Genomic DNA, 18,861 nt, shown 5'->3' on the forward strand with positions numbered 1-18,861 from the left:
CTACAACTGTGACCCAGACCTATGTATTGGCGCTGCAACAAGGTCTTGCTCCCAATGTCAGCTCAGGGTCACCCATGATCGCTTTTTGATCAGTTTGATCAATTTTCTGACCCCTCATTGTCTCTGGGCTGAGAACTCCTGAAGCTTCTGCTACCACTGTTGAAACCACCTCCCAGGACTGACTACTATGAGAAATGCTATAGATATGATTCTGATTTTAGATAAGAGGTTGGACTAGATACTTCCATAGTCTCATCTAATTCAAAACAGCTGTGGAAACAGATTAACTATTAACAGATTCACGTCTCATGCTCATGCTACCAATTTCCTTACCTCACTCAAAAGTATATAGTCTGAATCTGATAGCTGACGACTGTTATTCTTCCTTTAGCCTGTATTCTTTATTCACAAAATACAACCCTGTACCAAAATGCTTCAGGATTAGTGCAAAACCCATGTAATTTTCTACAGAGTACAACTAATAACAACAATGTAGAAGGTGAGAGCAGAGCTTTCAGGCATTTAATTCTGCAGCTGTAATGAAAGCACTGACCAAAATTACATAAAAAAGGAAGATGAAAACACTGGAGGTCAAAACTAATAGGAATTCAACTGTCTCCCCATTCCTATTTTTCATGTAAAGTTAGTTTCTTTGGTTGGAAAGAAACTATTTTTTTTCAGGATAAATATGGCATTTCTTCCTCAGAGAAATATATAACCACCAAGTCTTCCCATTAACAACTATCTTAATAAGAGTCTGAACCCACAAACTGTTCTTATATATAGTTCCTAATAAGTAGAACCATATCACTTTTTACTATCGATAGCTTTGAAATTTGGAATTCACTTTGGAGAAAACATTTACTTGACTTGGCAAATAAGCCTGTCACAATGAATGTACTCATAGAAGACAGGATTAAAATAATAAAAAACATTCTCTCTCTCTCTCTTTTTCTCTCTCTCACACACACACATGCAATACACACACTCCACCCTAACCCCCAAACCATCTATCTGACAAATACAATAATTTGGTTTATAGGTCCATTGATATTAAGAAAGCACAAGTCAAAACCCCTGTATGTAGTATAATGGAGCCAGAAACAAAAAATTCTCACCATTGCTGCTGGCTTTGGCACTCTTTGCTAGCTGTGCCCGAGTAGCAGCAATCAGACTGTCATGGGCCAACTCCTGAACCCGGATGAACCATGGCATGCTGCTGTCAGCACTATCACTGGAGAGAAAGTCATTCCCAGAGTCCTCTGCTTCATCCTGAACAAATACTAAGTGCTCAGCTGAGGAGCCCAGGCCTAGAAAAGACAAAAGTGTTAGAAGCACAGTGAGGAAATACAAACTTCACTTTTTTTTATATCAAGTCAAATTCTCTTGTTTAGGTAATAAGAACATCCTTCCTTTAAAAAACTTGAGGGCCTGAGATGTATTTTTAACAAAGGACATAACCACTGGACTCCTTACTAAGGAAAAATGCAGAATTTTTCTGTAGGTTTAGGGTGATTCACATGAAGCTTTAACTAGAATTAGAGGATAGGCTAAGATAATCTCTTGAAATCTTTCCCATTTTGATTGAAACAGTTATTAACCAGTTGACCAAAACTACATGAAAATCAGCGTTGAGGCTAAGATTAAATGCTAAGTCAGTGGGCCATAAATCAGATTATGCTTTCTCAGATACAAAGTAGGAATAAAGTTTTCCTTCATTGTGGCATCTGACACATATTCAAAATTCACAAAACTTTTTGTTTTTGTTAGAAGCACAGCCTAGGAAAGAGTAAAGAGTACCTGCTCTTGTTAGGTTAAGAAGGATAAAAGAAGTACTGTCACTGGGCTGAAGGTCTTGCAACAAGCTAGGAGACTCTGGAGTTGACAGAAGTTCAGGGGACTTCTGTACAGTGTGTGCCCTTGTTTCCTCTCCGTCAGGGCCCAGGTTCACTTGGAGGCTTCTCAACACAGCAGAGGAAGGGACCTCCTTACAGGAGCTGGAAGGATTTGGAGTATCATCTAGTAAAGAGAAAATACTACCACTTTACATAGAATCTATTTCCAAGGAGCTCAGGACTGTAATACACTTAATTCTTATCTAACATTCTCTAATCACTCCTCTGGAATAGGCCAGGAACAGGAACCATCTCTGTCACAAAATGAGAAAATTGGCTCAAAAAGGAAAGACATGATGCTACAAACACGAATGGCTAACAGAATGAGTAGACTAAATGGCACTTACAGAGTCCCTAACTATGACAAAACGTGATTATTACAGAATGTAGTCAATTAAAGTTCCAAATTAAACAGTGCTGCTCATTCCCCCACAAAACACATTCAGTCCAATGAGTATCAACTTATCAAAAGGCCGTTTCATAAAAAGTCTCATCTCCCAAAAAATCTCAACCAAGTTTTTAAAAAGGAGGTAATAAACTTCTGCTAGATGGAAGCCAGAAAAGGCAGTGGTAGCTTAGGAAATAAATGGAAGTTTATGAAATCGAGACACCCTGTTAAAACCTGAATTCACTAAACCTATACAAGTAAATAAAAGCTATAGACATCACTACTCTTGGGGCATCTTTTTGGTGGCAGGAAATGGATTTCCACAACAGCCACCTGTCGCATAACATACTTTCCTCAGGGTTTATCTTTATTAAATGCTGGAAAGAACTTTTTCCTCTTCTAAGAGGAAAAAACCGAGTGCTTATAAGAATCAAAACAAAAACTTAGGCAATAGTCCTGACACTTCAAAATACAATCAATACTTATTAATGCTTGGAAATTTTCAGGTATCAGAAACACAAAAGTTCATAGGCTCAGTTGAGCAGGGCCTTAAAAGATCAGCCTCCCCAAATAACAGAGGAACCCCCTCCACGACATCTCTTAACAGTTATCCAGTGTCTGTGTAAAACATGCACTGACTTGGAGTTTCCATCAGTGTTTCCTTCCATGTCTGCAAATTCTTTACACTAGGCTGAATCTGCTTTCCTGGAAGTTGCTAGTCACTGATCCTAAAGCTACAAAGAATAAATCTAATCCATACTTTACATTGTAGCCTTCAGTTATTTGAAGACAGCTATCAGAAGCCTTTTCCAGTCTAAAATACTTCAAATCCTTCAACCATGAATCACATGACCAGGGTTCCTGACCTTTACCTTCCTAGTCACCCTCTAACCTACTCAGTTTGTCAATGTCTCTCTTAAAATGTGGTGCCCAGACTGAATATAATGACTCAAGTGTGATCTGACCAATGCATAGTATAATGAAATTATTACTTCCCTTTTTCTAAATGTAGTCACACAGGCCCAAGTTTGACAGTCACATCTCACATTGCTCATTTATGATAAAAAACAACAAAGCATAGTATTTGTCTGGTGCTTTAAGGTTGCAAGTTACTTTATGAATTATTTATATTAAACTTACTGTCAACTAAAGCCCCCTAAAACACCTGCTAAGAAGCCAAGGAGTACAAGAATTAACATTTACTCCCTATTACCATTTTATCCACTTAGTTTGAGCTGATTAATTTAGTTCGTAGAGTTCTCTCTGAATCTTCACTGTGTCAACCAATATATTCAGCTATTCCTCTTGGTCTATGTAATACATACATTTAATCAACGCCGTCTCCAATGGTCAGGTTTGTACCACAGAGGTCAGCCAACAACAACTACTAACATTTATATAGCATTTTAGAGTTTATCTGGTATATACAGTCATTTGAGTGTTGTCACCCCCATTAAAATGTGAGCTCCCTGAGGGCAGGGAATGTTTTTTGCCTTTCTTCATATCCTTAATGCTTAAGCACAGATCCTAGCATATATTAGGTGCTTAATAATGCTTGACTCAGTATAAGTAAGCAAACTTATCTTCTATAGACTACATAAATGTCTTCATACATATTACTATTTTTAAAGTATGCAGATGTGATTAATAAACTACAAATTCATTTAAAAGCATTATTGAATTCATACTACCTTTTTTTGGTAATGTAATGTAATGTCAACAAATAGTAATGCTACAACTATTATCATGTAATTTTCTTAATGTTAAAAAGAAGTTCTTCTGCTCCAAAAGGCTGGGAATCCCTTGAGTACATGTTCTCTGAGGACTCCTACAGCTCTAACATTCTATGATTCCAAGGAGGTATTTCCTGTGTCAAACATGAAATAGCTACCAAATGTATTTCCCTTCATCCTATTCCCCCACCCCCATTTATTATTTTATTCTCTCTCCTTTCACCCTGTCCCTCTTCAAAAGTGTTTAACTTCTGACTACTCCCTCCTCTAATCTGCCCTCCTTTCTATCACACCCCACCCTCCCACCCTTCTCTTCTCTACTTCCCCTCCTACTTTCCTGTAGGGTAGAATGGATTTCCATACCCAGTTGTGTATGTTACTTCCTCTTTGAGCCAATTTGGATGACAGTGGGGTTCACTCATTTCCCCTCACCTCCCTCCACTATAATTTGGAGGAGTTTGGGGGTGAGTTATCAAATGCTTCTCTCCCTTGTCCATTTATCTGCCTCCTCCCCCTTCGTGTCATAGGCAGAGTCCAAAAGCAAGTAGATGGTATCTAGAAAAAGCTTGGAGAGCTCCCAGGTAGATTCTGTATCACACGGCACTATCTAATGCTATAAGATTTCTTCTTCCTCATGGGCAGAAAGAACAAGCATACTTCTGTACGTGTGATCAAAGTGCCATGTGCCAAGGCAAAAAAAAAAGATCTAAATATCAAGTCCAGACTTAAAAGGTCCAAATTGCTTCTTCATCTTTCTTCATTTTCCCCTATCTATCCATCATTTACATAGAGATAGGTTTTGCACTATACCCATTCAGTCCATGAGCACTCTGGAACAGTACAAGCCCATTCCAATGCCCAGTCCTCAACACGAGCACTAGGCATATGCTAAGGACTTAAAACATGCTTATAGATCAGTTGATTCTGTCATCCCAATGGCCATTTTGTTCATCCATTTCTGATGGTAAATTTACCTGGTAACACGAGCCGGCTGCATTCTGAGGTCTCAGTAACAGGCAGCAGGGACAGACAAGTGATGTCTTTAGGTTCAGATTCCACCAGACTCTGTCCCAATGGTATGGATGTGTTCTGAACAACTGGACCAGCAGCTAGAAGGGGAAGAAGAGAGAGGAAGCATTCAATGAAGGGGTACTGAAAATGAATACCTGTTAGGGAACAATTTATGTATAAAAAAGAGATAGAGAGCATTGTGAGGTGTAAAATGGATAATTTCGATTATATTAAATTTAAAAAGTTTTGTCCAAATAAAACCAATGTAGCTAAGATTAGAAGGAAAGCAGAAAATTAGGAAAAAATTTTCAGATAGTGGCTCATTGATAAAGATCTTAATCCTCAAATATATAAAGAACTTCGTCAAATTTATAAGAATAGGAATTAAATTAATAAATGGTCAAGGATATGAACCAGGCAGCTTTTCAATGAAGATATCTGGAAGAACAAAAGGTCAAATATTTCAAAGAAACTAATAAAAACTAATCAAAACTATATAAAGTCATGTGAAAAAATGCTCTAAATCATTACTAATTAGAGAAACACAAATTAAAACAACTTTAAGGTATCATCTTACACCTATCAGATTGGCTAAAATAACCAATGCTCTTCCATTGGGGAATGGCTAAACAAGTTGTAGTATATGGTTATAATGGAATACTGCTCTGCTATAAACAGTGATGAGCTGGCTGATTTTAGCATAACATGGACTTACATAAAATAACAAAAAGTGAAATAAGGAGGATCAAGAGAACGATGTACACAGTAACAGAAATAGTGTCCTAAGAACCAAACTGAATGATTAATTCATCTTGAACGTCACAAACACTACAAAGGACTAATGAAAGAAGATGCTATACACTCCAGAGAAGAACTGATTAAAAGTAGTATGTATAGTATGGTGTACAGGTGTGTGTGTGTGTGTGTGTGTGTGGTGTATGTGTGTTTAATTGTAGCCTTCTTGGGTGGGAAGAGAGAAAAAAGTATACAGCAAAAAACAAAAGAAAACTTAGAAGGAACCACAAAAAGCAGGGTACCATTGAAAATAATGTGTAGTATTTATTACATAGTTTTTACTAAAAAGGTTGCAGTGGCTGCCCCAGGTTTCCCCTTATTTGCAGTCTTCAAAGAAAAGCTGGTAGGTTGTAGAAAAGATCTTATTGGGGTGGGGCAAAAATGGCAGAGTAAAAAGCAGGGAGTCACCTAAGCTCTCCCCCAAACTCCTCCAATTATAGTGGAGGGGAAGACGAGGGAGATGAGGGGAAATGAGTGAACCTCACTCTCATCCAATTGGCTCAAAGAGGAAGTAACATACACACTCAACTGGGTATGGAAATCCATCTTACCCTACAGGAAAGTAGAAGGGGAAGTAGAGAAGAGAAGGGTGGGAGGGGGGATGTGATAGAAAGGAGGGCAGAATTAGAGGAGGGAGTAGTCAGAAGTTAAACACTTTGAAGAGGGACAGGGTGAAAGGGAGAGAGAGAAAAAGAATAATGGAGGCAGGGGAATAAGATGGAGGGAAATATAGTGAGCAATAGTAACTGTGAAAAAATTTTGAAACAAGTTTCTCTGATAAAGTCCTCATTTCTCACACATGTAGAGAACTGAGTCAAATTTATAAAAATAAGAGCCATTCTCTAATTGATAAATGATCAAAAGATATAATCAGTTTTCAGATCAAGTAATCAAAGCTATCTACAGCTATATGGAAAAATATTCTACCTCACTAGTGAATGGAGAAATGCAAACTGAAACAATTCTGAGGTACTACCTCATACCTATTAGATTGTCTAATAGGACAGAAATGGCAAATGACAAATGTTGAAGAGGATGTTGGAAAATGAGGACATTAATGAACTGTTGGTGAAGTTGTGAACTGATTCAACCATTCTATAGTGCAATTTAGAACTATGCCCAGAGAGCTATAAAACCATGCATACCCTTTGACCCCAACTATACCCCTACTAGGGTCTGTATCCCAAAGAGACTAAAAACAAAAAGGAAAGGACCTATATGAAAAAATATTTACAGGAGCTCTTTTCTGGAAGGTAGAGATTTAGAATTGAGGGGATGCCCATCAACTGGGGAATGTCTGAACAAATTGTTGAATGTGATTACAATGGAATACTACTGTACTTAAGAAATGATGAGCAGATGCTCTCAGAAAAACCCTAGGAAGACTTGCATGGGCTGATGTAAAGTGAAATGTACTATATACAAAGTAAACAGCAATATTATAAGATGCTCAGCTGTGAATGACTTAGCTATTCTCAGCAATACAATGATCCAAGACAATTATGATGGAAAATGCTATCCATCCCCAGAGAAAGAACTGATGGTAGTGTGAATACAGATTGAAGCATATTTCTTTTACTTTATTTTTCTTCAGTTTGCTTTTGTCTGTTTTCTTTCACAACAGACTATTATGGATATGTTTTTGCATGACTACACACATATAACCTATATCAAATTGCTTGCCGTTCTCAATGGGGGCGAGAAAAAATTTGCACTCAAAATTTTAAAAACAAACGTAAAAATTGTTTTTATATGTACCTGGGGGAAAATAAAATACTAAATTTAAAAAGAAAGGATCTTATTAAGTACGGGGTTAGAAGGGATGGCAGCCGCAACAACAGGTCCATGCCCATCAATAAAAAACAAAGAAAAATGGTACATTTCTGTAGTACCTGAAATATTTTTGGAATACAGAAGGTATGGTATGTTCCTGGCAACATGATTACTTCTTAACAATGTAAATTTTGTCATCATAAATTACCTACAATAATTTCCAATCTATACAAATATAAACATACTTTGAGAAGGAGACATGACCAGAGCACTAATTCAGAATTCCTAAAGAAATCCTCTTGTAACAAAAAAAGCAAATAAACTGAGATTAATTGTAAGTCATGGTCCACAGAAGGAAGATAAACCCAGTCGATTACGCTCACCTCTGGTTGGACTCTAACTCATCCGATAACATTGATTCAGCTTCCAAATCCTATAACCATTAAGGGGAGTTACAAAGCTCAACTCAGAGTCAACGACCACCTCCTGTTATTCTCATATTTCCCAACAGAGGTATAACAATCTTCTTGTAGTTAAGCTAAGTTTCGCCAGGCAGTTAATCAATTTAACCTAAAATAGAAAAGAAAAACATAATCAGCTCAGAATTCCTGGTAAATAACAACGCTCAAAATCACAATTTCTCAACCAAACTCAACAAAGCAAACAAGCTTTTGAAAAATCTCCCCACTTTTTCTAAAGTCACACAAACTTTCATTAGTGCTTCCCACATTTACCCACTATCATGATGATGAGGGCATAGCAGTAAACACTGATCACCTGACAGAGTACAGTACGAGTGTTATATGCGGTATCTCCAATTTATTATTTTAAATTCTTACTTTCTTACAGGCTAAATTCTTTCAGAGACTGGGCCTGTGAGTCCATATTGGTTTGAATGGCCTGTCACTACGCAGGATGAAAAAAGGTGTGAATTAGCCGCAAAAGCGAAATGTTCAGTGTATATAAATCCCAAGGGAGAACTCGAATAAAAGTACTTTATTTTATGAAATCAGCTTATTTTTCCCACCTGTAGAAATAACAATTTACAAGATGGATATGAAAAACACACTTTTAATTTTTTCCTCACATAAATTAACCATGATTCCCTGAGTTTGCCTTTCACAACACTCTCACTCTCTTTCACATTCTTCCCCCCATCTTACCTTTGCATGCAATATCTAAACAAAAATTAATCCAAAGAAGTAAAAATCCACCTTGGCAACATACCTTTCAGTTGCTTCTTCTATCTTACCTTGTCCTCTTTCTCCTGTACTTACTTCCTATCCTATGTATTACCTGACATACTGCCAAGTTCCTTCTTTCATTAGCTACCACTAAAATAAAGTCTGCTCCTGAGACCACTGAGTGGTTCTACCAATACAGCTGAACACGTCCCTACTTGGCAGCAATAGGCAGTTGTGCTTTTCTAGACTTCATCTTGAGTCTCCAGGTATTTAAGCATGCCTGTCTGCCTGCCTACTTCCTATTATCAGCCCTTCTAAATAAATCAAGGGAGTAAGTCCCAAACCTAAAAGAACTCAGAAAATGGGCCAAAAGATACTTAAGAAGCACTTCCTACCCTTTCTGTTCATTAGGTTTTAATGGAAACTGATTTTGGGGCTTCTAGGACAGGCTTCTACTCTCTGCACCTAGTGAAAACTGAACACTGGGGAGGAATGGCCAGTATATTGTATAATGTTAATGGAATAGGAAGATCTTTCCCATCCATTAATAGGCTTTTGTGACCTGCTTTGAACTCTGGCCCAGCTCACAGCTGTGATAACACCTAAGTCACATGGAGCCTGAGTCAAGGGGAGGCCCATGGTGGGAGGAGCTTGTCCAACTGGAAAAGAGAGTGGGAAGGAAGAACGAGGCAGAACTGAGGGAGAGAAGCTAGTGTGAGTGAGAGAGGGAGGAATTTTCCTGGGGAAACTTGTTTGTGGGGAGGTTCTAACAGAAAGAATGCTTGAGATGTCAGTGCTCCCGGATTGTGATGTGTACAACTTTTTTGTTACCATGGTAAATTTTGCCTTCTGGTATCTGAATAAATATTTTGGTTTTGCCTGTAATGAAGAGAGTTTTATTATATTTTGCAAATCTACCCTGGAAATACGTATGCATATTCATAGCAGCTGCTATAAGTATAGCATTGGCGTTAATTTGGCAATGAGGATGGGATCGCAAAATATAAAACCTCTGCTTGGAGACAGGAAGGCTCTAGGGAAGGAAATCGGTATCCTGGGATGGGAGGATTTACTTTATTCCTCCCTGGTGAGAGAATGGGCTAAAAGCACAGGACTTTGTGAAAACGGGGAACCGAGGCTACAGAAGGGAGAACCCATAAATTTAGAAAGATGTTTGCAAGGAATAGAACGGGGAAAGAAATGGCAGGGATATGTAGAAGAGGATGGGTGTTATTAACAAGTTACTGTGTTATACGTAAAAGTAGAGACAAATTGCTAGAGGAAAAAGTTCAGACGGAAAAGGAGTTAGCTGATTTGCATGAGAAGCTTTATATGCTACAGTGTCAGAACTTTCCTTTAGAAGAGCAAGCTAGAAAGTATCAGATGGTAGCAGAAAAGGCAGCTGTGAGTTTAGCTCTGGAAAAACAAAAGTTAACAAGAGGAAGGTGTATGCAAGCTTTGCACCTGCAGGGCCTGATTGGGACCCAGATACCTGGGAGGAAGACAAAGCGAGGAAGATGAAGCCAATTCAGATAAGGAGGCTTCTAGAAATTGGACACTCCTCCAATACTCTAGAAATTGGACATCCTCCCCCGCCCCCCCCCCCCCCCCCCCCCCCAGTATTTAAGGAAGTTACTAAGGATTTTACTCAGTAGGAAGTTACAGACATATTAAGTTGATTCACCCTAAAAATTGGAGACTCAGTATCTTGGATGGCCAGAATCAGGGAAGGGGCTAGAAGAGTGTGGATAGATAACACAGATTGTTTGACATTCATAGGTATTAGTCGGAATCCTTTATATAAGAAGCTTTTAGGAATTACCATATTCAAGGAGATAACAATGGGACTAATTTGTTAGTTAGCTGCCTGAGGGATGCAATACTAAATGTACCGCACAGACTCTATGTGTGGCCTAGTGGAGACAGACTCTGATATTCACTTAGAGACTTTTTGAGAAAGTTAAAGGAAGAGGTAATGAAACTGTAATAATGGTGGGGGATGCAGACACATATACAGCACTCCCTTAGCAGTTCTTCATAGAAATATAATAGTGAAGGCTGCTCCTCCCACTTATAAACACATAATTCTGACTCTACTAATTAGGGAAATAGGGCACCCCTCTTTCAGAGGTGCTGAGTAAGATTTCACAGTTAGGTGACTTAGAGGAATGGGGAAAAGATAAATTTCCTCAAGAGAGAAGAGCAAATAGCCAGCAGATTCAAAGTCAGAATAGATTAACAAGGAGAGAATGTTTACTGCTTTAATTGAGAGCAGGGATAGATTATGGAAGAATAGATGGTATTCTAATTAATGAACTATATAAAATGTCATGGAAAAGGGATTTTAATATTAGACCGGAAAAGGGACTCACTATTAGGCAGAATAGGGAAGTAAGAACTGCCCTACAGATCCTCCTGAACCATTGTATCCAAGTTGTCCCAACTGCAGGGAGAATAGGAAACTGCCCAAGCCCCAGCTCAGATTAAAGAAGTACACAGAGGGGATTACAGATCCCATATCAGTTTAACCATACACTGGAAAAATAGATCAACAGTGTAACTAGGGCATTAATAGACACGGGCAGGACCTCTTCTATACAGAAACCCTGAAATTTAAACAGGGAACCCTATTACTATCACAGAACTGGGAGGGGCTGAATATACCAGCAGAAAGTAAACTAAGAAAGAATATACAGTGGTAATTGCACCTATTCCTGAATACATCGTTGGGATAGATATATTGAGAGGTATGACTTTAAATTTGCCTGAGGGGAGATATCAATTGCAGTAAGGAAGACAGGAATTAATGCAGTTTTAGTGGATAAAATAAAAATGGACCCAGTCACTTTACCTGAACCTTCTGAATTACTTTAAAGCAGTATCGCAGGCCAGGTGGACAAGATGGAATCACCAATACTGTAAAAGAATATGTTGAGGCAGGAGTATTAGTCCCTACAACCACTTGATGGAATAATCCTGTCTGGCTAGTCTAAAAGTCAGATGGGATGTGGAGAATGACAGTGGATTATAAATAATCAAATAAAGTGACTCCTCCCTTGTATGCTGCTGTTCCAGATACTGTTACCCTAATAGAAAGGATCCAGAAATATGATGGGACTTGGTATGCAGTTACCAATTTAGCCAATGCTTTCTTTACTATCCCAACAGATTCTAAACAGTGGGACCAGTTTGCTTTCACTTGGCAGGGCAGACAATACACTTTCACCGCTTGCCACAAGGATATCTGCAACCCTACTATCTGTCACAGGATTGTGGCTGGGCTGAGCATTTGGATGAATTAGAACTGCCTGGTATACAGCTTATCCACTACACAGATGATATTATAATACAGGGGAAAAATGTAGAAGTGGAGAAGAGTTTGATGCTTTTAATTGAGCATATGAAAAGCAAAGGGTGGGAAGTTAACCCTGCAAAGATTCAAGGACCAGCTCAAAGAGTAGAATTCTTAGGCATACAATGGAATAAGGCACTGCGAGAGATTCTCCCACAAGCCCAACAAAAGATTCAGGATTCTCTCCTATCCTATACTCCTCACCAAATGTAACTCCAATGCGATACCCATAGCAGCTGCTATGAATATGCATACGTATTTCCAGGGTAGATTTGCAAAATATAATAAAACTCTCTTCATTACAGGCAAAACCAAAATATTTATTCAGATACCAGAAGGCAAAATTTACCATGGTAACAAAAAAGTTTGTACACAACACCAATCCAGGGAGCACTGACATCTCAAGCATTTCTTTCTGTTAGACCTCCCCACAAAACAAGTTTCCCCCAGGAAATTCCTCCCTCTCTCACTCACACTAGCTTCACTCCCTCAGTTCTGCCTCGTTCTTCCTTCCTACTCTCTTTTCCATGGACAAGCTCCTCCCACCATGGGCTCCCCTTGACTCAGGCTCCATGTGACTTAGGTGTTATCACAGCTGTGAGCTGGGCCAGAGTTCAAAGCAGGTCACAAAAGCCTAGTAATGGATGGGAAAGATTCGTCCTATTCCATTAACATTACATATGCATCCTAAAGTTAAAAAGTTAACTCTTTTAATATAAAAATATAATATAATATAATATATATATAAATATAATTTTAATATAAAAATATAATATAAAAAAGATGTATAAACTAGGCCCATTGGATAACGATTTTTAAAATTACTGTTTTAACGTTATTCAATGAACCATAATAAACTTTTTAGGGAGATTTACATTTAAATTAATAACGAGATAATTATTTCTAACTTCTCAGTTCCCTTTAAGTTCATCAGCTTTCTGTCTTCTATATTCTTGTTTGCGTTTTATTTTTGGAGGGGGGGAAGGCACGGCGATTGGAGTTAAGTGACTTGTCCAAGGTCACACAGCTAGTAAGTGTGTCAAGTGTCTGAGGCCACATTTGAACTCAGATCCTCCTGACTCCAGGGCTGGTGCTCTACTCACTGTGCACCTAGCTGCCCCTTCTATATTCATTTTTTGCTCTTCTACTTGTATGATCACAATGCATATCTGTCATGGTAGTTAGTTTTTTTTTCCTCTGCATGATTTCATAAAGGTCTTCCTAACTTTCTTTATATTCTTCATACTTACCTATCTTAGATGTATTATGGCTTCCCATTATGGTAATGTACAATATAGTTAATCAATGCCTTAATTTTAGAAGTACAAGTCTATATTCACTGGCTTTTTGTACCTCCTCCATGAACCCCCTAAAAATCTTAACCAAGTTTTTCTGTGTACAATTGTTGTCACATATTATCCAATCTCTATGAAGAATCATTGCTATTTTGCTTGATATTACCTTAAATACATTAATGTTTTACAAGTTGTGTCTTGTTCAGTCACACATAATTATAAGGTGTCCCCAAAAGTCTCATTTCTGTGTTCGCTAGCTGTGCCAAATTAACGAGGGTAAAATGAACTGATTTTCAAATTAACAATACTATTATCTTCATTATTATTAATTTGAGTTTTAGATTAATAAGCTTTAAAATGCACTGACTACACTGTGTGTATGTGTACTTAATTCCCAGATATTTAAATTAGATTTTTAAAAATTATCTTAACCTGTACTGAAAGTATTTTCTCAGGGTCAACAGGAAATGCAAGCATGTATGGGTATAATCTGCATCACTGCAGCTAATATCCACAACAACAGACATCACAGATCCCAACATATAACATCAGTATATCTATTAAAGCCTGCAACTTTATTGAACACATTTTTGATTAATTTGTTGTTTTGGGATAGTTGGGTTTTCTATCATGTCATCTGCAAATAATGATATTTCTGACCTCTTCATTTTGTTGTTTATCATTCTATTTTCTTTTCCTGTCTTATTCCAACTGCTAGCATTTGATATTGCGTCAGATGGAAGAGTTCAAAATACTCTTGCTATAATTTATACCTTTTCCAGATTCCAAAGTTGTCAGTGTTCTCCTCCCTATTCAAATTATCATACTCAGTAAAATCTAAGTCCCTCAAAGTCAGGGATTATTTCATTTTGTCTTTATATCTCTGCTACACAGTAGTTGGCTTAATATACGCTGAACTGAATCTCAAAGAAGAATAAAACAGCAGAAATAGAAACCCATTGGATTATTCAATCCTAACTTCCAAAATCTTTAAGTCAACTTAATTTAGTTTTCCCTACATCTATGAATATATTTTTTTTAAAAATGAGAGAGAACTTAAGAAAAATTAAAGCATACATCTGCTGATCAGATAACTGAAGGCCATATGGCAGCCCTTTCACTATGAAATCTACTCCTCCAAAAACATCTGCTGAGCTAGGCACAACCAACTCTAATGCCCTTAGTCAGCAGGATTCCAACCCTCCATGCTCTCCCTTTCTGTCTGATACAATGATAACACAACAATGAATTTTTAATCTATTGTTCGAGTTACAAAATAACAAAATCTTCACTTATTAATGAATCTAAACCAGACATAGTAGTCAATTTTATGTACAATATGATTCTTAACAAGGAGAGTTGAACTTACAACATTCTCCCTCCTTTTTCACTTTCTATGACTAAAACATAGCTGTTTTTCACCTACTGCTTAGTTCTCAAGAGTAGCTATTAATAGCTTGCTGACAGGTACTACCTATAAACTTCTTTCCTACCACCTGAGCCTAATTCCAATACCTGTCCTACTTTCTACCTTTACACCCACCCAAAAAGGCCATAATAGCTATAAACACAATAGAAACATGGTGAAGGCCAATAAATTATACCAGTACTGCTAGAGATATAAGACCAAAGCTATGCATATTCTAACTTAACTTTTTTCTGTTCTCTTAAAGGCCAGTAACTAAAGTTTGATAACTTGATCCTTTTCCTACAATATAATTCTGCTTCTTGTTCATTTTAATCAATATTATCATCAAGTAACAGTAAACTGAAAAAAAAATAGTACTTTGCCAAAAAATCTAAGGTCTCTTACCAGAATCTGACCTGGGACCTGAACAAATTATTTCTCTATGCGGCACTCAGTACCTTTGGAAAATGGTAATATGTATCATATCGTAACTTTGAAGTTATACTGAATTTAAAAAAAAGTATAAAATACTGCAGAATCCAATTAGTTAATAAAATAAAATTAGAACCAGGTCAAATAAAGTGAGCACATTTCTTATTTAAAATGATCCAAATAACCAAGGTTACAAACTGAGTCCAATAGCCATGGAAAGCACTACATCTAGATTAAGATTCTACTTGCAATAAGCTATGTGACCTTTACATCTATATCCCCCTCTATAAAACTGGGATAACACCTGGCTACCTTTCACTATCATTCTCTCAAGCTACTGTCCCTTTCACACGCAAACTTCAGAAAATAACAGTTTACACTTATTGCTCTACCTTCTTATACTTTCACTCATTTCTCAATCCCTTTGCAATTCTGTTCTGGCCTCATTGCTCAACTGGAACTCCAATTACTAACTATATCTCCAAAGTTACCAATCATCATTAATTACCAAACTCAAAGGCTTTTCCTCCTTTTTTCTCAATAATTCCTCAATATCACCCCTGCTTGATGTCTCCACAGCATTACTCACTAGTCTCCCTGCATTTCTGTAAAAATGTTCTGTTACGTTTCTCTTCCTATCTGTCCAATGGATCTTTCTAGGGTCTTCTTACGCATCATGTCCAATTACCTTTATGTTGGACACACCTGTGGGTCGTCCTGGACTTCTTCCTTTCTATCTTTGCACTCACTGTGATCTCAAACAGCTTCCAAGGATTCAACAATCTATCTTCCCGATACCTATGACTCCCAAATCTATACATGCAGCCTTCATATTTCTCCTTTCTCCAATTGTCAAACATTAGATGTCAACAGCCATCACAAATTCAACATGTCCAAAACAGAATCTTTCCCTTTAAACCCACTTCTGTCTTAATTTCCTTCTTTCTGTTGAGAGCACATTCTTCAATCACCCTGGCTTACAAGATATAGGAATCATTCTTAGCTTTTCCAATTCTACTCACACATATCCTTCCCCCATATCCAAGTAGTTGCTAGGTCTTGTTGATTTTATCCTTAATTCTTTTTACCTCTTGCTCTCATTTCCCCTCATCCCATCCCTTACACCACAACCATCTTAGTCTCAGCTGTGATCAGCTGTGGATGATTTTAGCTTCTTAATTGGTGTTCTCACATCTAATCTCTTTCCTCTTCATTTTCCAAATAGCTTGCCACGCTGATATTCCTAAAGCACAGGTCAACCTAAAGAGCAAGTCATTCCTTCTGGCTCAAGAAGTTTCGTAGCTCTCCACTGCCATTTTATTTTCTGTATTTTTTGTATTTGTTCACTTTTTCCACCAAGTTCCTTGACTATCCGGCTCCAGTCTCTTCCTAGATTGATATTCTACTCCCTCCCACAGTCTACTTTTCAGACTAAGAGTCCTATTTGATCATCCTATATATAGCATGCACACTCCTGTCCCTGTGCCTTATACCAGGAGCAGCCCCCTCTCCCTGGGATATTCTTCTGCTTCCCTACTTTTTGGGTTGCCATTTGCTTCCTTCAAGACTTCCAGTTCAAGGGCCACCTCCATCAAGAACTCTCCTAATTATCCCAGTGTTAGTGCTCCCCCATTGTGTTCTATATTTATTGTGTATATACATCGTATTCACTTGTGTGTGAAATGTACCTCACCAAAGTAGGGCTCCTGAGGACAGGAAACTGCCTCAATCTTCTATTCACCAATGCCTACCAGAACACATTAGGCATTAAAATAATATATAAGTCAACAATGGTCCTCAACATAAAAAATAAATTTCAACATTTGCTTAAGTCACATATTAATATACAGCAATGTGTTTCTTAAATTACTAACATAAAATCTGAAGCTATACCAGTAGTTTGCCCCCTGATTTAAGAGGACACTTGGACTATTCTCCAACACTACAACCAGTCTGTATCTTTGCTCCTTTCACCCTTCTCTGTACACTGTTGGCCCACACGAATGTAGCAACGGTTTATTAACAGATTAAGACACAAATCCTACTGATGGTAGTGCACGTTGCAGGCAAAATATTTTCAAAAGCAAGAAAACACGATAATATAGCAAATTGATAATATCTGAATCTTTCTATGGAGTAGTACTTTAAAGATTAATAAATTCTACTGATAATTATGGAGTACTTGATCCTCCCATGTTGTCAGAATCACTAAATTTCAAAGTTGCAAAGGCTCTCATAAAGTCCACCTATCCTGTTTTGTCCAACAAACCTAGAATTGGGGAGACGGATCAATCATCATCTTTTAATAGGATCTTTTACGGATAAGAAAATTAAGACTCGAAATGATTAAGCAGCTGCCTATCAAATGTCACCCAGCAATCTAGAGGCAAACTAGGACTAGAATTTAGCTCTCCTGAGTCCAAGAACATTGACCCTTCCTTTAAACTGCAGAATAGCACTAGAGTGGTCTCTTTCAACAACAAATGTCCCTATTCAATAATATTTTAAAATTTTTAAAACTGAAGAAATTAAAATTTAATCTCTATACTTATGAAATAGGTAAAACAACACAGATATTTATGGGATCATCAATTTAGAGCAGAAAACGTACCTTCAAGGTCATCAGCCCCCTCGTTTACAGGTGAGGAAACAAGCACTGAAGACTAAGTGACTTGCCCACCAGTTAATGTACGTTGGAGCTGGTGCCCTAATCCAATGCTGTGACCACTGCACCAAGGGATTACTTCATTGAATTTTAAGAGAAACCACCTCTATCAAAAAAAAAAGGACCAACTACTCAGCTCAAGCATTCCTAATTTAAACTGTCCAAGATTAGCTTCCAGCCCTAAAGTAGGAAACTGATAAAATGGGCTGAATTTTTAGTGCCTTGGAATCTATGGGGACCTTTCTTCAAAAAACAAAATTACAGTACCTCTCTATTTTTTTCTTGTTGGGGGTGGAACAAAACGCACTAAGGGGCTGTGGGGGCGATGAGTCCAAAAGGCAGGCAGGAAGGTTAAGCCTCCAGCCACCCTTGCCCCTTCCTTTCCCGTCCCCGGAATGACTGAGATAGGGCCCGCCCTCCCTCTCGCACCCGTTTCCCCTCGCTGGACCCCCACCCGGGGCGGGGAAGCCAAGGACAGCCTGGGATGACACGTCCAGATTGGACCCAGCCTCTGCCAGGCGGGGACGGCCACCCGCCTCCATGTTTTCCAGGGCCCTTGGACCAGGAGCTCAGTCCGGGGAGGGGGAGGCCGGGTGAGCACCCGGTTAATACGGAAAGCGTCGCGCAAGAGACCCCGCCGGAGGACCTCGGACATCTTGGGGCTCCTTGGCGCGCCCCGGCCCTCCGGGGGAAGAGGCCCGAGGCCTAAGGCTGCGGCCCCCGCGGCCTGGACAAGAGGTCCACACAGCGGGGCTGACTCCCGGGAAAGGAGTCTCGGGGGGCAAGTTCCCTCTCCTCTCCTACTTTCCCTTCAGAGACCCGGAGCGGCGCCGCCCGCCTCCGCAAGTGCTGTGCCGGAGCGCGCGGCCGTCACCCGGTACTGACCTGGAGCGGACGCAAACAAACCCCGCTCCCACCTTCTCGTCCTGG

The 18,861-nt window shown here is 38.7% G+C and overlaps 1 protein-coding gene across 1 annotated transcript in view; it reads right to left on the reverse strand.

The window, feature by feature from the left end:
* The window catches only part of ZNF410 (zinc finger protein 410), a 38,123-nt gene extending 19,537 nt beyond the window's left edge, over positions 1 to 18,586 (reverse strand). Inside the window, 4 exon segments of the mRNA XM_036736697.1 lie at positions 1,119 to 1,310; positions 1,801 to 2,019; positions 4,991 to 5,125; positions 18,361 to 18,586. Coding sequence (XP_036592592.1) covers positions 1,119 to 1,310; positions 1,801 to 2,019; positions 4,991 to 5,125; positions 18,361 to 18,586 — 772 coding nt within the window.
* Between the last annotated feature and the right edge of the window lie 275 nt (positions 18,587 to 18,861).

The sequence above is a fragment of the Trichosurus vulpecula genome, chromosome 8 (assembly GCF_011100635.1).
Source record: "Trichosurus vulpecula isolate mTriVul1 chromosome 8, mTriVul1.pri, whole genome shotgun sequence".
In the NCBI taxonomy this organism is placed as follows: domain Eukaryota; kingdom Metazoa; phylum Chordata; class Mammalia; order Diprotodontia; family Phalangeridae; genus Trichosurus; species Trichosurus vulpecula.